This window comes from Hyperolius riggenbachi, chromosome 10, assembly GCF_040937935.1.
Source record: "Hyperolius riggenbachi isolate aHypRig1 chromosome 10, aHypRig1.pri, whole genome shotgun sequence".
NCBI classification, from domain to species: Eukaryota; Metazoa; Chordata; class Amphibia; order Anura; family Hyperoliidae; genus Hyperolius; species Hyperolius riggenbachi.
This window is the reverse complement of record NC_090655.1, coordinates 209503924-209527630: the sequence shown is the minus strand read 5'-3', so window position 1 is coordinate 209527630 and position 23707 is coordinate 209503924. Positions and strand designations below refer to the sequence as shown.

The 23707-nt window shown below is 46.0% G+C and overlaps 2 protein-coding genes across 4 annotated transcripts in view; one reads left to right on the top strand and one right to left on the bottom strand.

Annotated features, from left to right (window-relative positions):
• LOC137534337 (oocyte zinc finger protein XlCOF7.1-like) overlaps nt 1-3305 on the bottom strand; it is a 26240-nt gene extending 22935 nt beyond the window's left edge. Inside the window, exons 1-3 of one of the 2 annotated variants that reach the window (XM_068255787.1) lie at nt 3215-3305; nt 2197-2326; nt 377-529 (exon numbers count right to left, since the gene is read on the bottom strand). In XM_068255787.1, the coding sequence (XP_068111888.1) occupies nt 377-529; nt 2197-2274 (231 nt within the window). In that variant the 5' untranslated portion in view covers nt 2275-2326; nt 3215-3305. Of the gene's footprint in view, nt 1-376; nt 530-2196; nt 2327-2799; nt 2875-3214 lie in introns of those variants that run through there. The other variant, XM_068255788.1, reaches the window with a different exon arrangement.
• Nucleotides 3127-23707, top strand: LOC137534351 (zinc finger protein 771-like). 2 transcript variants are annotated; one of them, XM_068255812.1, is made up of 9 exons: nt 3127-3592; nt 6969-7121; nt 9178-9330; nt 9415-9538; nt 13692-13798; nt 13890-13950; nt 14087-14191; nt 16562-16693; nt 22520-23707. In XM_068255812.1, exons 2-9 carry the CDS (start codon nt 7044-7046, stop codon nt 23353-23355), a joined length of 1596 nt encoding a protein of 531 aa, XP_068111913.1. In that variant the 5' UTR covers nt 3127-3592; nt 6969-7043; the 3' UTR covers nt 23356-23707. The 2 variants fall into 2 exon arrangements, with proteins under 2 accessions (XP_068111913.1, XP_068111914.1); XM_068255813.1 differs by having other exon boundaries at nt 3129-3592; nt 16574-16693.

Here is a 23707-nt window from a genome sequence, read left to right as displayed (position 1 = left end):
TACTAGGCCCCAAGCACCTTCTTAGGTTGCCTGGTGGATGATCCTGCTATTAGTTTTGCTTCCCACAACCAGCAGACAGTTCAAAACTCTTAGTTATTACAGAACAGGTTTTTTTAAACAGTAAAAAAGATTATTGAAATAAAATAAGGAAGATTACAGCATTACAAGTGCAGTTTAGATTAGAAGGATTCATTCTGTTTCATTTTTTTTAAACCCTTGGAGATTCTGACATCTTTGTCAATTTTTAATCTTAAAAGTGAATATGTGCTGAAAGCTGTGCTAAAAATAATATCAGTATATGAGTTAATAGTGAAATAGAGATACACACTGTATATGAGTAGAGTAACTATCTGCCTCTATTCCAGGCACTGCTCACCTCTCCCATCAACAGCTCAATGATTTCATTGGTGGCTTCTTGAACCTTCTTGTTGTTCTTTCTCATGGAGTGAGATGGAGGATCAATAATGAGGCTTTGGGTCTTCAAGCTAGATGCGACCAAACCACTGGATAACTTGAACGCTACATAATTCTGGTGTTCAAAGCAAAAAAACATCAAATTTTGACACCATCCAAACTAGAATAATCACTTTGAGTGTACTAAAAAAAAAAACTACAGTACCTAAAGTGAATAAAAAAAAACAAATATATTTACCACAGTAGTGGAAAGTTAGATGGTCCAGAAGCTCCCAAGATCCTTCTACAGCCCACCGTTACCACAAAGGGTCCATGTATATCTATTCAGCAGAAGGTTTCTTCTGGCCACGAGCATGTGTACATGCCCAGAACAAGGAACTTGAGCACAGAGGAAAAAAGCCCAGCATAAGTGGCTTCATTCCACTGGGCATGCACAGACCTTACTTGTGCATGCACAGACCTTACTTGCGCATGCCCAGAGCATATGCACTCGTCCACTGCGGGGAGCCCCCATGGCCAGATTTGTGGGCAGGCCACAAAGACCATGGCCTAGGGCCGCAGCCTGGCTGGGGCGCCGTTGCAGCTAGCAGATAAGCTGTTTCAATTACCAACCAGTCTGTGTGGCCACCCGGCTTGTGTACTAGTACTACTCCTTCCTGCTTGCTCACTTGCCAGCACAATGTAAACATAGATCCTCCACAAAGTTTCTGTTGCTTGCTGCACTGCCCAGGAGCGAACACATAGCTGCAGATCATTATCACATTGATAAGAAAGCGAGTAGCGCCCTGTGATGCGCTATGTACAGGAAGTGACGTCACAGCTCACTTCCTGTAGTTGAATTACACGGCGCGTTACTGGGCACTGCTCACTCTCTTATCAATCGGATGAGAGAGTCTCCACTAATGAACTGCAGCAATGCATTTGCTCCTGGGCAGTGTGGCAAGCCACGGCAACTTTGTGGAGGTGGAGTATCTATGTTTACATCATGCGGGCGAGTGAGCGAGTGGGAAGGAGTGGCACTAGGACACCAGCCTGGCAGTCACACAGACTAATAATTGCTGATCTGCCAGCTGATCTATGGAGAGCAGCAGGTTAGTCACTGCTTAGCCCTCGGTCAGGGGGCAGGCTACCTATCTATATCACATTAGCCCTTTGTGTCCTGTAATTTGTGCTGCATGCCAGGACACCAGCATATACAGATAGAGTGAGAGCAGGCCCCGGATCACATCACTTGTCAGGAAGCGTGCCGCCTTGTGCGATCCTCATTGTGCACTCTTCACACAGTGATGTGTGTGTGTGTGTATATGTGTGTGCACGTGCTTGTTGGATGCTGCTGTCAGGTGGCAGCTGGTTATAGTAGGCCTTTGGTGGTAAGCATTCCAAATCTGGCCCTGGGAGCGCGGCCAGAAGATTGAAGAGGGTGTAGTGGGACAATGGGCTCTACAACTATCCAAGTAGCCTCTGGACCAAACTGAGGCTTCCAACTACTGAGGTGGTTTTCTATCTCCCCCCTTCCACCCCCCCCCCCCCCCGACACACACTTCATGAGTACTACAATATTAATAATAATATCACATTGTCTTCTACCTATCGAAATCAGAACACAGCAGCAATCTGGACTTCCACCCTCTGCATCATTTACTGATGAGCTGTGAGTTGCACCTTGGCAGGGGAAGATATAAGACTATAAGTATATACTACCCGGTATTTTACTTTCGTCAAGAGCTCTACCTTCATTGAAATAAGAGTGATGTCACATGACACTTTCAGAAGCCTCCTCACCTCTCCAGTGAGCAGATAGATGATCTCTAGGGTGAGATTTAGTATCCGCTCAGTCATGTGACTCCCATCCTTCTCCATCCTCTCAGATTTACCTTCACAAAAAGCGTTTTGGCTGAACCATATATAGGATCTGGAATGAGGGCAAAGAACATACATGTGACAGTAAGATACATTTTCATACATTCCGATAAAGTGCTGTAAAGTTACTGCACAATTTGCTAATGTGACCAGATTGGGACTGATAAATGATGCCAAATGTCGTTGGTCACCAAAGACAATATTGTTTTTAGCACCTATCTGTTCACAACAAGCACCCATGTCTACATGTATCTGTATCAAGAGACTCAAAGGACTGCTGGGTACATAAATTCACTATTTACCAGTGGCTGTCAGGGGACCTGTCCTATGTTTTATCTTTCCTACTATTTATATCTATACTCAGTAATATTCCAGAGAAGGCTGACTATCCCACCAAAGAGCCTTCTGTTTCCTGCAGCACATTATACACACATCACATAACTTCTCCCTCATGCATAATATCACTTGGACCCCCTCCCCATATATAATCACACCTGCCTGTAAAGAATAACAATATGCCGTTACCTTCAGCCCGAAAAAACTGTACAGGGTTCTATCACTACTGAGGTTCCTCTGTCTTGAGCTACAACAAAATGACCTCCTCATTTGGTTGAGCATAGCTTTGATTATCACTATGGAAAATCATTAAAATAATAAATAAACAATAATACTGACAAATTTATACTACAAGAAAATGGCTACCTATTGGCTGTAAAGGGGGAAATGTTTAATGCATCTCTGCCCCCTAGCGTCTCTTCTGGAGATAGCAGCCCTGCACAGAGGCTCTCGCAGACAGTTCTAGCTCCTTCCCCAGAGCTGAGCAGGACGCATGCGCAGTGTGTACAACCCGTGTCGCGCTTTATCATTCGGATCAAGCGAGAAGGGCAGGAAAAATAGCAGAGATTGCCCAAATTCCAGCAGCAATGATGGAGGTTTATACCTGAAGAAGAGGCAGTGGGGGATTCTTTTGAGCTGGGAGTAACTTTGCAGGACTAGTCAGTCGGAGTGCAACTGCAAATGTTTTCCAGGAAGTGATGTCACGGGGGAGGGTACGGACTGCACCAGGTGTCACCAGCAGTGGGGGTGACAACTAAGTACAAAGTAAGGGAAAGCTGAGTGAGGCTACGTAGATATGGAGCAGGCCAGTGCCTGAAGCTGTTTCTCCCTCCTGCTCTTCTTTCCACTGGCTGCTTACAGCTCTGTGCTGAGCTGATACAGGAGACTAAGTTCCAGCAACCCCCTCCTCCCCAGGACAGGACAGTCAGCAGGGCAGAAGAAGGCAGACTCAGGAGCTGGAGAGGCTGCAGGGGAGATTACAGTGAGTTCTGAGAGCTGGAGATATTGCATGCAGTGTGTATCTGTGTGGACATGTATGTGTGTATATGTATAGAGTATGTGTGTGATGTGTGTATAAGTATGGAGGATGTGTGTATAAGTATGGAGGATGTGTGTATATATGTAATATGTGTGTGTATGGAGTATGTATGTAATGTGTGTAAATGTATGGAGTTTGTAGCACGTGTGTACAGTATGTAGTGTGTGTGTGTGTGTATATGTATATATGGATCCGTGTTCAAGTTAAAGGGAACTGAGCACCTGGAAGTAAACCTTTTTAAAATGAACCTTCCCATAAGGGTGGTTTGTAACGGAGTGTCCTGTTGATGGGGCAGGGTTGGGGTGAGCGCTGCTTACTTACTAGGTGCTACTTCTCTGGCCCATATGTGATTTGCCATCTTCTCCACTGAAAGCCCGCAGCTGTTGCTTTTTCAACATCGGAGAGGTGTGTGTGTCGCAGTGCATGTTGAGAGCTGTAGTCCATAGATGCTAATACAGGGATGTTCTCGCAGCCACTGTCTATACATCTCCCAGCATGCATTGCAGCACACCAGAGACACTGCTGGGAAGTTGAACATTCGGCAGCTGTGGTCTGTCCCTGAAGAAATGGCGGATCCTATGGTAAGTAATGATGCTCCCCCGAACTCCATTACAAACCTACCTGATGAGGAGGTTCATTTAAAAAAAATGTTTCTGGTGCATTTAAAGGAATACCAGGGTGAAAATAAACTGGTGAGACAATGCATCAGAATTCCCATAGCAATGCATAGCATAGCTACGGGGATTTGGATGCGTAATCACACTGCACAAGTACTGGCATCCATCTCAGCAATGCTCTTGTACCCTGAGCAATGGGGAGCGAGGTATATGTGCCGCGGAGCTGTCCTTCAGCACCCTGACCAATAGGGAGCGAGGTATATGTGCCGTGGGGCTGTCCTTCAGCACCCTGAGCAATGGGGAGTGAGGTATATGTGCCATGGAGCCGTCCTTCAGCACCCCCAGCAATGGGGAGCGAGGTATATGTTCCGTGGAGCTGTTCTTCAGCACCCTGAGCAATGGGGAGCGAGGTATATGTGCCGTAATGGGGAGCGAGGTATATGTGCCATGGAGCTGTCCTTCAGCACCTTGAGCAATGGGGAGTGAGGTATATGTGCCATGGAGCTGTCCTTCAGCACCCTGAGCAATGGGGAGTGAGGTATATGTGCCATGGAACTGTCCTTCCAACACCCTGAGCAATGGGGAGCGAGGTATATGTGCCATGGAGCTGTCCTTCCAACACCCTGAGCAATGGGGAGCGAGGTATATGTGCCATGGAGCTGTCCTTCCAACACCCTGAGCAATGGGAAGCGAGGTATATGTGCCGTGGAGCTGTCCTTCAGCACCCTGAGCAATGGGGAGCGAGGTATATGTGCCATGGAGCTGTCCTTCAACACCCTGAGCAATGGGGAGTGAGGTATATGTGCCGTGGAGCTGTCCTTCAGCACCCTGAACAATGGGCAACAAGGTATATGTGCCATGGAGCTGTCCTTCAGCACCCTGAGCAATGGGGAGTGAGGTATATGTGTCATGGAGCTGTCCTTCAGCACCCTGAGCAATGGGGAGCGAGGTATATGTGCCATGGAGCTGTCCTTCAGCACCCTGAGCAATGGGGAGTGAGGTATATGTGTCATGGAGCTGTCCTTCAGCACCCTGAGCAATGGGGAGCAAGGTATATGTGCTATGGAGCTGTCCTTCAACACACCCCTGAGCAATGGGGAGTGAGGCATATGTGCCATGGAGCTGTCCTTCAGCACCCTGAGCAATGGGGAGCGAAGTATATGTGCCATGGAGCTGTCCTTCAGCACCCTGAGCAATGAGGAGCGAGGTATATGTGCCATGGAGCTGTCCTTCAACATCCTGAGCAATGGGGAGTGAGGTATATGTGCCGTGGAGCTGTCCTTCAGCACCCTGAACAATGGGCAACAAGGTATATGTGCCATGGAGCTGTCCTTCAGCACCCTGAGCAAAGGGGAGCGAGGTATATGTGCCATGGAGCTGTCCTTCAGCATCCTGAGCAATGAGGAGCGAGGTATATGTGCCGTGGAGCTGTCCTTCAGCACTATGGCACTGCTGGCTCGCTTCCACCAGAGATGCATGTGCCATCCGCCACAAGAGCCAACAGGGTCATAGCACTTACCCAACATCCACGCTGTATGCTTAGGCACTGCTAGCATCGTCAACCTGGTCACTGTGCGCTGCCTGTGGACAGCCCGCTGTTAGAGCCGCCGCTGCTTTCCTTTTGTCCATCTTCACTGGAGCCCCGGCAGAAGCATCTTTGAATATCCCTCTGGGGCTTCCCATTTGTCAATTAGGTGGACCAGTGAGAATCATCCTGATTTACTTTGATTGGCATTGGTCCACCTAGTAGACTATTGGGGAGCCCAGAGGGACATTCAAAGATGCTTCTGTCGGGGCTCCACTGAAGACAGCAGCTGTAACAGCGGGTCCTGTGGCTAGGGCACAGTGACCAGGAGTTCGGCTATGCCAGTAGTGCATGGCATGCAGTGCAAATGTGGGTGAGCGGCAGGGTCCTGTGGCCAAGGACCTTTCAATCAAGATTTAAAGAGACAAAAGACGCAAAAGAAGAAGAAGTAACTGGTGAAAAGCAGATCAACAAAGAATAGCTTTTTCTCCTCCTAATAAAGTTTATTACCCTATTGTTCTACATTAAAAAGGTATAGGGTCCAAAGTAACTCTCTATACCTATTAACCTGGAAGGAGGAAGGACATCTGAGGGTCCACTTATTAAAGGTGGGAGGTCCCAGATTCCAACATACGCCCTCCAGGACCTATGCACCTCCAGGGAAAATGAGTTGGGGAAGAGCCCCGTGCCCATGATATGGGCAAATGCTGTGCAGGAGAGGAGAAGACTTTGCTTCCTCTCTTACAGAGCCCCCCACATAATGTACAATGTGAGCTAGTTTGTTGGACCCCCACGCTGGTTGACTCAGCCATCCTGGCTATACCAGCCTGCATGGGTGACAAGGGGTTATTTAAAGCAACAAAGAAGACCCTGAACTGTTAAGCAGGTGAAATCCTATATGACAAAAAACTTTCAGAAATACAGAAAAAATGTTCTCCTCATTTCCCAAATATTTAAAGAGTGCTGTTAATGGAAGATATTATTCAACACAGTGGTAAATATACCCTGTATATTGTTTTTTTTTACTACAGTATTTTAAATTAAATACTTGCCCACTTACATACAGATTCCATTCCAGGGGTTTGTAAGTAATGTGTTATTCATTGTAAAAACATGTATAAATGATTTACTTTCAATCAGCTCTGGATTTGAACAGTATAACTTTTTTTTCTTCTAGATTTTAATTGCATAATACATTTTTCAAGCTATAAATCTGCGCCAAAAAAACGTTGCGAATTAGGTCACAAGAAGGATGGAGAAGTATGGGAGTCACATGACTGAGAGGATCTTACACCTCACCATGGAGATGGTCTACTTGCTGACTGGAGAGGTGAGGTAATTGGGGGGGCGGTGTCAGTATGATCTCTGTTAGCTATAAACCGAAGGGAGTAGTATTTTGGGAATGTTACATTAGATCTTTTATAAATAGGATCTTTTTTTTAGATGCACGTAATCCCTGGATCAAAGTTGTCTGAGGCGGCCGATAATGACCGCCTCTGCCGATAATACAGAGTGTGTACAGTAACCCACGCCTGGCCAAAGATTCACCTGGCAGATCTGTTTTGTAGAAGACTCTTTTTGGAAGCTCCCCTGCAGAGATCAGCAGATGGAAGCAATACTTAAGTAAGTAGTATCTCACCTACCTCCCGCCGATCCAGCATTGATTGTGGCTCTCCTGTGTCCTGTACTGTAGCTGGCTTCTAGCTGCTTGTACCAGATCCTGGCCTGAGGACTTTATCGACTCAGTAAATGCAGCAGAGGAGGCTGGCTGTAGTGCAGGCATGGAAGCCCCGCAATGGCTGATAGAATGGGGAAAAGTGAGATACTACTTACCCAGCAAGCTTCCAACTCCATTCTCTGCACAATGGGAATGTGATCCACTAGAATTCCAGGAAGATTAGGAAGCACTGAGGGGTAACATGTAGGGACACCGTAAAGCATAAACTATGGGACACCATTTAGGAGGGGCTATAGGGAGGAGCCATGAAGGAGGCACTCTGCAGGGTGGCACCATAAATGTGGCTCAGTACATGGCAGCACTGTATAGGCAGTCTGTATGGGGGACACTATACATGGTGGCACTATATATGGAGAACAGTAAAGCTCTATAGCAAGTCAGGTAATAAAAATATGTAATACAAGAATGGTTTATGTGCAATGCACAACACTTTGTGCATTGCAAATAATGATATATTTCACATAATTATACATTAAATAATATGATCCTGAATGAGCCACTGAAATCATAGGTGTAGCAATGGCCGCCACGACCATGTTGGGCCCGCTCAGGGGCAGATTACTTACACGCTGGACTGTCTATACTAGAGGGAGCGAGCAAAGTGAGGAATCACTTCTCTGCCCTCCAATGATATAACTTGCTTCATCCTTAATGTCCCCTTAATCATGGCTACAGCAGTGTCCCCCACCGGTGTACCAGAGACAATGTGAGGAGAGGCTCTGCTGGAGCCATAGAGATTGCCTGGGACTCTGAGGATAAGCTAGGTTCCATGACTGGAGTGCAGTCAGGTAAGCCATCTCCACCTGCACTCTGCATGCGGGGGCACCTCTGGATAGCTAATAATGGGGGCTGCCAAATACAGAGGGGCAGCTCTGGCTGTTTAATACTGGGGGCACCTCTGGATGTCTAATACAGAGGGGCACCTCTGGCTATCTAACACTGGGGGCACCTCTGGCTATCTAACACTGGGGGCACCTCTGGCTATCTAACACTGGGGGGCACCTCTGGCTGGCTAACACTGGGGGGCACCTCTGGCTATCTAACACTGGGGGCACCTCTGGCTATCTAACACTGGGGGGCACCTCTGGCTGGCTAACACTGGTAGGCACCTCTGGCTATCTAACACTGGGGGGCACCTCTGGTTGTCTAATACTTGGGGGCACCTCTGGCTATCTAATACTGAGGGGCACCTCTGGTTATCTAACACTGGGGGGCACCTCAGAATGTCTAGTACTAGGGAGCATCTCTGGCTATCTAACACTGAGGGGCACCTCTGGCTATCTAACACATGGGGGGCACCTCTGGCTATCTAACACATGGGGGGGCACCTTTGACTAACGGGGGGACAACTCTGGCTAACATTAGAGGCACCTCTGACTAACACTTCGGGGGGCACCTCTGTCTGTCAAATACTGGGGGTCCTCTTGCTTCCAAATACTGGGGGCACCTCCATATACTGAAAATAAAGGCAAACCGAGAGTAGTCTCTTTGGGTTTCCAGTAGTATGCTGGTATCCCCAGTCACAAGCAAGAAGAGGTCCAGTGCTGTGCAAATGCCCGTGCATCCAGTGTTATGGTATTCATTATAATATGCTGATAATGTTTATTATGGATATTGGCCTAATTTGGTGTTTTGTCTTTGAATGTAGAATTATATAACATTCAAGTTATCTGATGGCTTAGTCACTTCCAACTTGAGGAAGACTATAAAAACCACTATAGATCCTCCACCATACTCTTGGAAAAAGAACAAAAAGATTCAAGAAGTTACCAGAAAGATCATTGAACTGTTGACTGCACAGGTGAGCCGTTCAGGGATTATGGGATGATATTTGATAACAGCAAGTAATGTGTCTGGATGATGACTGTGTCATTGTGTGTGTCAGGTTTCTCTGAGATATGAGGATGATACGGTCCCTTTGTCCATAGAGGTGAGAGAGCATATAGAAGTAGACAAAAATCTGCACAAGGACACAACAGTAGAGAATTGGCCGTCTCTCCCATTATCAGGTAAGACATTCTATACAAAGAGCAGGATAGAAAATCCAGCTAGATACACACATCAGTGTTTATTCAATAAAACGGACAGTAAATTGTGGTACTCTGTGCATTTATTCCAAGGGATTCCACAGTTTACTGGATGCCTAATTCATGAAACCTATGTAAGATATTACTGATGAACCAGCTTTGAGCACATCAGCAGCACACTTTATCTGCTAGTGCTGTCTGAGCCTTACAGCTTAACCTCCCTGGCGGTATGATTCCTTCCTGATTATAGGGTCTAAAAGCATGTGCTGTTAGTCATAATCATACCACGAGAGAGCTTGGAGCAGCCCCTGCACTTATTCATCTCCCTGGGATCCAGCCCTGCAGTTCTCTCCCTGGGTGGCGCTGTAACCCTATAGTGAGATTGCCGGCTGTCGTCATGATGCCTGACTAGTGGAGGGCAGGTGACCTTTGGCTGATGCATGGCTATCAGTGAAACTACTGGCTGGGGTGGGGGGATTGCTTGATAGGTAGAAGGGGTGGGGGCTGTGTCTGTTGCCTGACTGGAGGTCCGCTGTATTTGTGTGAATAGGGACTGCTTTGGTACTGGATGAAAAGTCTGTTTTGCTTGCCGAGTGGCTGGGGGGGGGGGGGGGGATGTGTGCTGGGCTTGCTGGCAGGCATATGGCTGCATTTACTTGCCACCACTCTGTGGTCGCTGTTCCCTTAGCTAGTGATAGTTGTGTAAGGCATCAATTTCTCACACGTGGCAGCGGAGGCTGGGAGAAGCCATGCAGAAAGGATAGATAACCTGACACTGGCCAAGGGACTAATGAAAAACATGCAGCCTCCTGCCTGCTAGCAAGCACAGCACAAACATCCCCACAGCTGCTCAGTCAGCAATACCAGCCCCTTCATTTTGCATCAGTAATAGGCAACCTGGTTTCTTGTTCTGCAACCCTACACAGGTGGCCCAATTTTTAAAAGGCGGGGGGGGGGGGGGGTTATTTTCTTCCTCCCTTCCAGGCCAGTCTGCCCCTACCAATGGCCACAATTCACTAAGCTCATCGCCAGTCTTTAATAACAGTTCTGTGCTGCTTTTACTGGCATCACCATGGTGATACTGCATTAAGTATTCACTAAGCAATTTACCTCAGCCAAACCTTAAAATAAGGAGTGATTTCTAAAGTTAAGATTTCAATCCTTAAAATATAGACATCATTCTAAAGTTAAAGCGGAACTGAAGAGTACCTGAAAAAAAAGAGTTTCACTTACCTACGGCTTCTGCCAGCCCCCTGCAGCCGACCTGTGCCCTTGCTGTCCCTGAACGATCTTCCATTCCGCACCCCAACGCCCCCACCGGGCTCACCTTCACGTTGCGCAGTGGAAGCTGACTTCTAAATCGATGTCCACTGCGCCCTGGCCAAGCGCATCCTCGTATGCGTTTCCGTGGCCAGGAGCTTCTTGCACAGGCACAGTACGAGATATTCTCCACTGTGCCTGCACAGGTCACTTCCGATGACGGGAGCGCGAACAAGCACGTGTGCTGCCAGGGCCGAGCAGGTGCAGTGGACACCCACTGCGCAAAGTGAAAGTGAGCTGCGGCTGGGGAACGGAGGATTGTTCAGGACTGGTGAGGGCACAGGTTGGCTGCAGGGGGCTGGCAGAAGCCCCAGGTAAGTGAAACTCTTTTTTTCAGGTACTCTGCGGTTCAGCTTTAAAGATAAGACGGTAATTCAAAGATAGGAATATAAGTGATAACAGCTGTAACGTGTGTGAGGAATTATAACCTGGCCTGAACTGTCGTTAAGTGGAATGTTACTACAGACTGCAATGTTAAGTGAAGAATTCTGAGCTGTCTGCTTTATTTTTTACTAGTTTATACAAAAGAGGACTCTGTACAGAGACAAATATACACAGCAGGCACACTGAGAGGAGGGAGGGTGAGACATCAAGCATGTGCGTGTGTGATGTTATACACAGGCTAGCTGTAATCGTCCTGGCAGCAGGCAGGGTGGAGCTACATCCTGCCTGCGTGTGCTCCTACCTTCCCTATCTACTGCAAGTGAGAATAAAGGGGCCCATACACTCGTCGATTTTAGCCATCAATCGACGGCCAATTTGACCGTTCTGATCGAATCGGCTAGAAAGTGTAACGATTGCGGAATCGTCTCCGTGGTCAGCGCACCAGACGTGCGCTGACGCGGCGGATTTCCTCCACAAGCATATAATTGAGGACACCCAGGCTAGGTGCTATGCACCTGCAGAGGGAAATTCCTGTCGGCAGGTGGAGCTGTGGAGTGCAGAGGAACAGCTCCTCTGCCCTACCACACACGCCAGACAGGAATTGTACGAAGGGAAGAAACGCAATCGCAAGAGAAGCGATTGAAAGTGAGCACAGAGACAGATTGTGTGTGTGTGCATAAAATTAGTCGCCAACCCGCGACTGTGCACACACCACAGCAGATAAGAAGCAGGAACGCGATCGCGAGAGGTGCGATCGCCAGACGTGACACAAGGCACAGCAAGGCGGAGCACGAGAGTAGCAAAGGCACAGCAAATAATACAATAAGGAAATACGGAAAATAACAAATGCTAGCTAACCGCGAACACCGCACTCATTCGCAACAGTGCACGCGGCTATGCGCGGTCTCCACGTGATAAGCACAATAGAGACAAGCACGCCTAACTAACCATTAACAGACAAACACGAAACAGAGAACGCGAGCGCTTGCTTAACGGTTACCTCACCGAGCCTACAGCAAGCGTTTCGAATCAGACAAGACAGACACACAAAAACAGGGACAAGCGAGAGATAGGATCCACAGCACTAGCGAAAAGTGGCTAGCGCGATCCAGTTACAGAGTAGCAGAACAGAAGGATCCCCAGCGCTAGCGAAAAGTGGCTAGCGCGATCCCAGAAGACAGAACAGAAGGATCCTCAGCGCTAGCGAAAAGTAGCTAGCGCGATCCCAGAAGACAGAACAGAAGGATCCCCAGCGCTAGCGAAAAGTAGCTAGCGCGATCCCAGGAGACAGAACAGAAGGATCCCCAGCGCTAGCGAAAAGTAGCTAGCGCGATCCCAGGAGACAGAACAGAAGGATCCCCAGCGCTAGCGAAAAGTGGCTAGCGCGATCCCAGGAGACAGAACAGAAGGATCCAAACACACGGCAGACAGAACAGATGAGGTAGGCAGAAACAACCGCTGTTCCAACCTACACTCCAGACTCAATCAGAAGGATCCACAGCCGCTAACGCTAGGGCTTGTGCGATCCAAACACAAGACAGACGGAACAGGCAAAACAGATAATACAACCTGACTGGACTAGAAGGGGAGCCTAAAGCAACCCCCAGAAATTAACTATACTAGATAGCAATGGCTGACACTCCAGCAGTGTCCATCAGGAACAGACCATGGAAGGGAAATGTCCAGCAAAGCATTCTGGGAGCAGAATGCTTTTATAGTGCTAGTCATCAAAAGAAGGCAGGTAACGGATTTGCATGACTAATGTATGCAAATTCCTCAGCAACACAAGCTGCAGAACTGACAGAAAGTCTCTCTTAAAGAGACCTGCAGAATGCAGACGTGAACAGTGGTCAAAACGCTGCCTGTCTGCACAGGCAGCTGAGCAGATTCTCACAGAAAGTGATGCAGCAGAAAGCATGATCAATCGGCCAATCGATTTCCGGCTGATTACGATCCATTTGCTCGATCGGTCCGGACGGAAAATCTGGGTCAATCGGTTGCTGGCAGCCGATCGATGGCCCATAGTGTTGCATTGGATCGAATGGTGCAACACTGCATTTCGATTGATTTTCAATAGATTTAATTCTGAAATCTATTGGAAATCTGTTCCTACTGTGTGGCACACATCAGATAGATTCCTGTCAGATTCCACCTGACAGGCATCTGACAGGAATCTATCTGATGGTCGAATCTGCTGCAAATCTATCAGTGTATGGCCACCTTAACTACAGAGGTGATAACTGGAGTGATAAGACAACAAAACAAAGCTTATTACTACATGTTAATAAGGCAAGCTTCTTTAGTGAATTGATTGATGTGTGGTGATAAGTTTTCACCAGCCTTATTATCACTTGTATGATATTAGTGGATTGCGGCCAATGTCTCATATAAACATGAAGACAAATATGCACTCAGTTTGTGTTTCCTACAGATGCATCCAGCAAGCAGACTCTACCAGTGAGAGGTACTAGCCCTCATCCTCCAGATCCTACACAAGGACACAATAGGATCTCACAGGATCATCTTCTGGACAGAATGGTCAGTCACCAGTAATGGTAATCTTTGTTATTTAAGCCAGGACTTAGTGGGCTCTATATAAAGCAAATCTCATGTATTTTGTATTTGTAAGAATGAAGCATTAAATATGGATGAGCAGTCTGAGGAGGAAATTCCCCTCGAGATCCACACAGGTGAGAAATAAACACTCAATACTACAAAGAGTCGTGCAATTCTCCCTCTTGTATCAAGACTCACTCACAATCGCTTATTTATTTTGTGGTTTCACACACCTCAGTCCCAGTGCTATAATGTCAGCTTTATTTACAGATGCCAGAAACAACAAAGGGACGCAAAAACCGGAGAATACTGCAGAAGAAGAAGAACACCTCTTAAGGATTAAAGAGGAAGATATTTCTCCAGAGACCAGAACAGGTAAGAAACACGTAATACTTTCTCCTTATTCAGACACTCCAGCTATCTCTTCTTCTCACTGTTGCTTGTTTTTTATTTGGACTAGATTCACCGCGTTTGATGGGCACAATTTTTTTTCTCATGATATTTTATTATTATTTAGTATTTATACAGCACCTACATCTTCCGCAACGCTGTACAGAGTATACTGTCTTGTCACTTAACTGTCCCGCCGAGGGGCGCACAATCTAATCCTTACCATAGTCATACATCTTTGTATGTATCGGGTAGTGTATCGTAGTCTAGGGCCAATTTTAGGGGGAAGCCAATTAAGTTATCTGTATGTTTTTGGGATGTGGGAGGAAATCAGAGTGCCCAGAGGAAACCCACACAGACACAGGAAATACATAGAAACTCTGTGCAGATAGTGCCCTGGCTGGGATTTGAACCGGGAACCCAGCGGTGCAAGGCGAGAGGGCTAACCACTACGCCACCGTGCTGCCCAAACGACTTGAGACGATACGCTGCAGACAAATTTTCTGGAGAGATACGCAAAAAGCGCACTTCTCTTACGTCAGACTGGAGCCGACTGATGGAAGTACGGGGACCCGGTGCCCGTAGCTGCGGACAGTGGAGGACGGAGGCGTGGGAGCGATCCGAGCGGATGGGGCTGGAGGAAGCCCCAGGTATGTATAAATCTTTTTATTACATTCAGCTCTGAGTCCCTTTAAACCAAATCTGAACTGAAGATAAACTTTTTAGATAATTAGTTGTATGTGTAGTAGCAATAGTGTATAGAACCTCCCTGCAGTCATGTATTCCATATTTTCTCGGTTTAAGGGGTTGATTTTTAACTCTGAAGTCTGCACAGAAGCCTTCTCAGTGTAATGTAAAGTCTGATTCATTCAGCTGCCAACATAACATTTGAACTTGTCAGCTATCTTTCAGTAGTGTTTGCTCACCCAGAAAAAACAAATTTGCTTCTATTTACTCTACAGTAGAGCATAGGCTGCATTAAACTTGCTGTTTGACTGCCTCGTTAGCACCATATAAAATACAGTAATATGAATAGTAATAATTCATATAAATAACCCTATATAAATAATATGAGTAAGGACACCTTGTCGAAAATGCGTCAGCTGTTTTGTTACCTTTTATTCGATGCATCAGTAATTTGGATCTTACTGCAACTTATGGTGTGATCCGTGAACTGCTTCTCTACAATGCATAAATAATAATTTCAACCTTTTCGAAATGTTATACATCAGGCCCCATTGTGTGTTATCAGCCACAAAAATGTACACACTCGCACACATTTTCATACACACTCACTCTCACACATACTCGCTCATGCACTCCCTCACACTTAAGCCCAGTGCACACCAAAACCGCTAAGGTTTTTGGAGCAGATTTCAGAGCGATTCTAGGCATGTTTAGAGACGTTTTCTAAAAATGCCTAGCGTTTTTGGGATCGGTTTTGTGTAGCAAATTACAAATATTGTTACAGTGAAAGCTGTTACTGAACAGCTTCCGTAACAAAAACGCCTGGAAAACAGCTCTGATCTAGCGTTTTCCAGAGCGGTTTGAGCTTTTCCTATACTTTAGATTGAGGCAAAAACGCTTCTGCAAACCACAAAAGTGCTGCAGGACCCACGTTTGCGGTTTGCTAAAAAAATGCAAACCACCGGTGTGCACCATCCCATTGAAATACATTAGGCAAGCGTTTTCCAAGGCAGAAGCAGTTTGCGGATCACTTCAAAAACCGCTCGGTGTGCACCAGGCCTAACACACTCTCACACACATACTCTCTCCCTCACACATACTCACTCACACAAACACGCACACTTTACATACACTTACTCACTATCTCTCTCTCTGTCACACACACACTCACAGACACACATGTACACACTGACACACACACACACACACTGTCACAAACACGCATGCACACACATGTACACACTGATTCAGGAGAGATGGAACAGCACCTCGGCAATCCTCTGTGCTTGTGCGGGAACCAACCACTTGTACCAACAGGGTGAAGATCCGTCTTGTTTGAAGATAATAGTCCGCACCACATCCAAGTATAAATCAGCTTTATTGAAGATCCATAAAATGCTGTGCAGCAGCAACAATTTGCTAAGCGGCTTGTAAAAGGGCATGTAACCCGAAACAGCGGGTTGTTGCTGCTGCACAGCATTTTATGGTTCTTCAATAAAGCTGATTTATACTTGGATGTGGTGCGGACTATTATCTTCAAACAACACACATGTACCCTCTGACATACACTTTCTACACTCACACTGACATGACACATACTTACTCACTCACTCTCTTTCTCTCTCTGAAGTGCATTATACATCTCAGTACAAATGGTGTAACTCTCAGCTTTATTCATAGACCCTGGATGCACCAGTGACACTCCGAGAGATGCCAAAGCTGAGGAGGAGGAAGAAGAAGAGGAAGAAATAATCCAAGTCCAGATTAAAGAGGAAGACACCCCAATAGACATTGGCACAGGTTACTATTAAGTAGGGAAGGTCCATGAGATACATATAATTCCCAGTTGATGCAGTTTATGCACATTTTTGTGGGCAAATTCATGCAGCTTGAAAATGGACTAATCAAATTCCACCTTGGTGGGGCTCAATTTTGGCCATTTGCAAGATGCAATCATTTACATAATCCTGCATAAACTCTAAATTATTTACATATCATTAGCCATCTGTGCTACCACAGGTGAGGTGAATAAAATGATTTCCATGGGAACACAGAGAACAATAAAAGCCTCAGGGCCCTTTCACACTGGTGCGGTGGGTCATTTTACCGCACCTCACCGCTAGGCTAATGAAAGCTTTCATACGGCATGCGGTGCGCCGGAAGTCACCGATCTACTGCGCGGGCAAACAGACGTTACCGCACGACCTCTGCGGCAGACCAAAACTCATGTAAGTCTGTGGCGACACAGGTTTTGCCACAATGTTGGCGTTGCGGCGTGCATGCATGGAAGCGTAATTTTACTATACGCTTCTGCGCACTTCCATTTCTAAAACAGGAAGTGACCACAAGCAAGTGTCACTTCTTGTTTGGACCCCGGCCAGAAGCGGAATACCGCATATTAACGCGGTAATCCCCAAAGGCCTGTTTTTGGCGGTGCGGCCTGCTGTCGCCAATATACAGTCTGAAGCCGGCCTTACAGCTGTTCTAACAAATTTCCACATTTGTTATTTGTGCCTCCACTTGAGAGATGTTGCATGACTTTCTAATCAGGGTGACAGAATCCAGACAGTAGCCAAAAGCTTTAAAACCTTCCCAGCAGTTTCCACAACTAAGGTTAAATACTTTAGCAGGAATTGCTCTTTAAAAGTGTCAGTTTATTTATAAAAAAAAAAAAACCTGAAGTGAGTGGAATACGGAGGTGGCCATCTTCATTCTTTTATAAGTAATGCCAGCTGCCTGGCTATGCTGAGTTTTTGGCTTTTGTTGATTCTAAGTCACACGCCTGCAACAAGCATGCAGCCAGTGGTGTCAGACCAAAGTCACAGCATCTGATCTGCATGCTTATTCTGGGCCAGTGACTTAAAGCAGACCGAACGTCTGAACATGTATCTGCCTCTTTAACTATTTCAGCCCACGAGGATTTTTCACCTTATGCATCAGAGCAATTTTCACCTCCCATTCATTCGCTAATAACTTTATCACTACTTATCACAATTTATTGATCTGTATCTTGTTTTTTCCGCCACTAATTAGGCTTTCTTTGGGTGGTACATTTTACTAAGAAATATTTTTTTATAAATGCATTTTAACAGGATTAATAAGAAAAATGGAAAAAAATCATTATTTCTCAGTTTTCGGCTATTATAGCTTTAAAATAATCCACGCTACCATAATTAAAACCTATGTATTTTATTTGCCCGTTTGTCTCGGTTATGACACCATTTAAATTTTGTCCCCATCACAATGTACGGCGCCAATATTTTATTTGGAAATAAAGGTGCATTTTTTTCTGTTTTGCGTCCATCACTATTTACAAGCGTAGAATTTAAAAAATGTTCGTAGTATACCCCCTTCAAATGCACATTTAAAAAGTTCAGACCCTTAGGTAACTATTTTTTTTTTTATTGTAATTTTTTTTTTCCATTAAAAATTTTATTTGGGTAATATTGTGGTGTGGGAAATAAACAGTTAATTTTTAATGTTATTATATGTGTAAAATGTAATGTAAAAAATATGTAGATGTAGTTTTACTATTTGGCCACAAGATGGCCACCTTGAGTATTTTCCCTCCTTGTGCTTCTCGCTAAGCGGAAGCACAAGGGGGATGCGGAAATTTTTGCATGCAGAAAGACTGAAGCCTCTTGTAAGAGCGCTTCGGTTTTTCTGCTGGGGACACGGATCGGTGATCAGGAACCATGTTCCCGTTCACTGATCCCAGGGCTACCGGGGGACACCACTGGGGCACACCCGCGGGAGCGCGGCACCGCAGCAGAGCAACCGCCCGGACGTGAGCTTCACATCCGGGCGCCAGAAATGGTTAATGTGTACCTGACACATTGACATCAAAAAGACTTATACATTACCTGGAGCTCTGCCTAGCATACGTGTTAGTATGCCGTTGGTGAGTTAGGCATCGGGAGAGCCGAATTACGGCTCTCCCTGCTGCAGTTAAAGGACAACTGTAGTGAAAGGTATATGGAGGCTGCCATATTTATTTCCTTTTAAACAATATCAGTTACCTGGCAGACCTGCTGGTCTATTTGGCTGAAGTAGTGTTTGAATCACACCAGAAACAAGCATGCAGCTAATCTTGTCAGCTGTGACAATAATGTCAGAAGCACCTGATCTGCTGCATGCTTGTTCAGGGCTATGGCTAATGCTAGATACACACCATACAATTTTCTGTTAGATTTACCTGCCAGATAGATAATTTCCAACATGTTGGAAATTATCGATCTAACCATCAATCTGCCAAGCAATTAGGCATTGTTTTACTCAGCAGGAGATAACCAGAAGACAATGCACCAGAGAGAATGACCAGTCTCTACCAGTACTTTACAGAAAATAATCTAACAGAAAATAGTATGGTGTGTACTAGGCATAAAAGCATTAAGGGGCCCATACACTGGTCGATTTCAGCCATCGATCGACCAATTCGATCAATTTGATCGATCTGACAGGATGGAAAATCTAGGTCGATCTGCTGCTGCCAGCAGATCGATGGCCCATGGAGTTGCATTGGATCTAATGGTCCAATAATGCATTTAGATCGATTTCCAATAGATTTAATTCTGAAATCTGTTGGAAATCTGTTCCTAGTGTGTGGCACTCATCAGATAGATTTCTGTCAGATTCCGACTTGACAGGCATCTGACAGAAATCTGATAGTCGAATCTGCTGCAAATCTATAAGTGTATGGCCACCTTTAGAGGCAGAGGATTAGCAGGGCTGCCAGGCAAATGGTATTGCTTAAAAGTAAATAAATATGGCAGCCTTCATATAGAGCTCGCTTCAGGTGTCCTTTAAACTTTCCGGCGGCTTTAAATACTATTCCCCCTCAGAGTCATCGCAACTTGGAGGGAGATGTAATTCGGGGTCCGGTGATCGCTGGACCCCCTAATTACCCCTACGCGCCCCACGCAGCATAACATTGCTGCTATGGGGTGCCTAGTTTTGGCGCCTGGTGTTTCGTTCCTCTAGCCCCCTGTATTCCGTGGGCACCTTCAGTGTCTGCTCGGTCCTGTCCATTCCGCTGCTGTCAGCTCTGATAAAGTCCCCAACTGGCCAGCCCTGGCCTCCTTGGTTGCGCTTCCATTGCCTGGAGCATTCTGCACCTGCGCAGTTACAAGTCTTAACCTCTTGAGGACTGCAGGGCTAAACCCCCCTAGTGACCAGGCCATTTTTTAGTAAAATTGGCCACTGCAGCTTTAAGGCCAAGCTGCAGGGCCGCACAACACTGCACACAAGTGATTCGCCCCCCCTTTTCTCCCCACCAGAGCTCTCTGTTGGTGGGGTCTGATCCCTCCCCCATGTTTGTTTTTTTTATAACAAATATTATTGTTTGGTTTTTTTTTATCAAAATCCCTGTTTCTTTAAAGAGACACTGAAACGAAAAAAAAAAATATAATATAGTGAATTGGTTGTGTACTATGAATAATTACTAGAAGATTAGCAGCAAAGAAAATATTCTCATACTTTTATTTTCAGGTATATAGTGTTTTTCCTAACATTGCATCATTCTATATGTGCAGATTACACAACACTCAGCATTCAAAATGAGTCTTTCAGAGCAGTCTGTGAAGTAATGACCTCTCCTCTGCCAGAGGAAAAGTAAATAGTCCAGGAACAGTTGAGATAATAAAAGTCAGATAACAGCCCTCTCCAAGACTAACTTAGTTGGAGAGCTTAATGGCTTGTTTGCATAGAGATAACAACTGGAGTTTCTCAGCTCTTCCTGTACTGGAAACAATTACACTGATGTATCTGATCTTAATATTTTATTTCTTAGCTGTGCTACACATACAAATCACAATATCATCTTTTTTTTCCGCTTCAGTGTCTCTTTAAAACCCTACCCTCCCTCCCTCCCCACAGCCAGCCAATTACGGCGATCGGCTGTCATAGGCTTCTGCCTATGAGAGCCGATCGCTCTCTTGTCCCCCGGGGGGACAGCCGTGTCACACGGCTGTCCGCAGTGCAGCGCTGCACAGTGTAAATAGATGGCGTGATCGCCGTCTAACAGTCTCCCGAGCGACAATAGCCGCTCGGAGACTGAAGAGGGGGCGGAGCTCCGCCCTCCGAGCATGAGATGCGCGCGCAGCATGCGCGCGATCTCATGCAAATTACAGCCCCAGGACTTTACGCCAATCGGCGTTAGGCGGTCCTGGGGCTGCCGCCGCGGCCACGCCCATCGGCGTGACGCGGTCGGAAAAAGGTTAAAGCGGACCTCCAGAGTAATTAACAAAACCCTGCAGCCTCCAAGTTAAACAGTTAGTTACCTGAGCAGCCTTGTCCCTCAAAGCTGTCCTGAAGACACTGCATCTCTCAACTTACAGCACCTCCACGGAGAAAAATGCCTAGCTATTCACTGCAGGACTAGGAGGTAATGTCAATAGGGAAGCATGGTTTCAGAGGAGAGAGCAGCCACTACCTACTTCTGCTACTCATGTCACTGCAGGGGGCTGGGTTTAAACGTACCGAAGGGGGAGGTGCAAGTCTGCAGCAAGAAGAGCAGCAAATAGCTGCTACAGCAAGTATTTTACAATTGTATTAAAAAATATATTTTTGTTGTTACAGTTTTTTCAAATGCAGTGCTATTAAATACATTCAAAAAAAGAGTCCGTGAATATAAAAAAAGTTTCTAGCGATCATGTGACTTCTATTTTGGCACCAGAAGTGAGAGGGAAATGGAAGCTGAGATGTATATTTCCTTGTAAACAATACCAGTTGCCTGGCTGTCCGGCTGATTCTCTGTCTCTAATACTTTTAGCCATAGCTCCTGAACAAGCATGCAGATCAGATGTTTAACCTGCTGGGCGGTCTGGACGAGCTCAGCTCGTCCAGTACCGCCGGAGCCTGCCGCTCAGGCCCTACTGGGCCGATTTGGCTCAAGTAAAAAGCAGCACACGCAGCCGGCACTTTGCCAGCCGCGTGTGCTGCTCCGCCGCGAGCAGCGGCGAAAGAGGGTCCCCCCAGCCGCCTGAGCCCAGCGTAGCCGGAACAAAAAGTTCCGGCCAGCGCTAAGGGCTGGATCGGAGGCGGCTGACGTCAGGACGTCGGCTGACGTCCATGACGTCACTCCGCTCGTCGCTATGGCGACGAGGGAAGCAAAACAAGGAAGGCCGCTCATTGCGGCCTTCCTTGTTTATTCTGGGCGCCGGAGGCGATCGGAAGAACGCCTCGAGCGCCCTCTAGTGGGCTTTCATGCAGCCAACTTTCAGTTGGCTGCATGAAATAGTTTTTTTTTTATTAAAAAAAAACCCTCCCGCAGCCTCCCTGGCGATCTTATCAGAACGCCAGGCAGGTTAAAGTCTGACTAGATTAGCCACATGCTTGGTTTAGGTGTGTTATTCAGACATTAATGATGCATTATAGATCAGAAGGACACCTGGCAACTGGTATTGTTTAAAAAGAAATAAATATGGCAGCCCCCCCGATCCCTCTCACTTCTAGTGTCCTTTAAAAAGGGGGATCCAAGTAATTTTTTTATCTTGGAAAATAATTTTCCTTGTAGGGAAGGATGTAAACAGATAGGTCAAAAAGATTGGAAATTATCCACATACCTCAACAAATATCTCAGTGGTTGTAAATATAGCTAACTGGAAATATGTTACTTATTTTATGTAGATGGAGAACAAAACGGTAAGAAGCTGATGAAACGTCTCAGGATCTCTCCAGATGGTGAGTTAGAAGAAGACAATGACCTTACAGGAGATTCTTCAGAAGAAACCCCCATTTCCCCACATCTCCATCCAGCACTACACAGCATAGATCTCTCGTTTCTCACATGTGCCGAGTGTGGGAAATGTTTTGCCCAGAGAGAAGAGCTCATCACACACGAGAGAAGACACACCCAAAAGAAACCATATTCTTGTTCTGAGTGTGGGAAACGCTGTACATGGAAGGGTGAATTAATGAATCACGTTAGAATCCACACGGGAGAAAAGCCATTTTCATGTCCAGACTGTGGCAAATGTTTCACTCAGAGAGGACATCTTCTCCACCACCGGAAAACTCATACAGGAGAGAGGCCATATTCTTGTTCTGAGTGTGGTAAACGGTTTGCTGACAGGTCCAACCTTACTGCCCACAAGATAATCCACACGGGGGAGAAACCTTATTCATGCTCAGAATGTACAAAATGTTTTGCTAGGAAATCAGACCTTGGTAAACACCAAAGAACACACTCGGGAGAGAAGCCCTTTTTATGTCCTGATTGTGGAAGGCGGTTTTCCCAGAGAGGGCACCTCATCTCCCATCGCAAGACTCACACAGGAGAGAAACCGTTTACATGTACAGAGTGTGGGAAATGTTTTTCTGAGAGAACAAATCTTGTGTCTCATCAGAGAATTCATACCGGGGAAAAACCTTATGCGTGTTCTGAGTGCGGAAAAACTTTTTCCAAGAAGAGTAGTTTCTCTAAACATCACAGAGTCACACATCAAACTGTAACTGTCCTTTAAGAAAGTTCGAATATAATCATTGCTGATCTAATACATTTCATGCTATACCAGTGATCTCATACAAGGATGTATTCTGTCTCAGGCAAAGGTGATCTCTTAATTCAATTGAACAAACAGTTATAAAAAGAACTCATTTTTCTTTTGGGTTGTGAGCAACATTTACCCAGAGAACCCTTATGCCAACTTTAAATTCACAATCCTAAGAGAAATATTTTCAGTGGCTTCATTTGGGGACATGAGCTTCCTACAATGAGATGTAAGGAAAGTCTGAAGGACACGGTTGACTCTTTATTGAATGAAATCCACCTTGGCATTTATTCACTGCAATTAAATCTGTCATTTGATATATCTA

Excerpts from the sequence above, each read along its gene's own strand:
- LOC137534351 (XM_068255812.1), top strand. The coding sequence starts at position 7,044 with ATGGAGAAGTATGGGAGTCACATGACTGAGAGGATCTTACACCTCACC. Across the intron at positions 9,331-9,414 it reads TTGAACTGTTGACTGCACAG|GTTTCTCTGAGATATGAGGA; the intron begins GTGAGCCGTTCA and ends TGTGTGTGTCAG. Across the intron at positions 9,539-13,691 it reads GCCGTCTCTCCCATTATCAG|ATGCATCCAGCAAGCAGACT; the intron begins GTAAGACATTCT and ends TGTTTCCTACAG.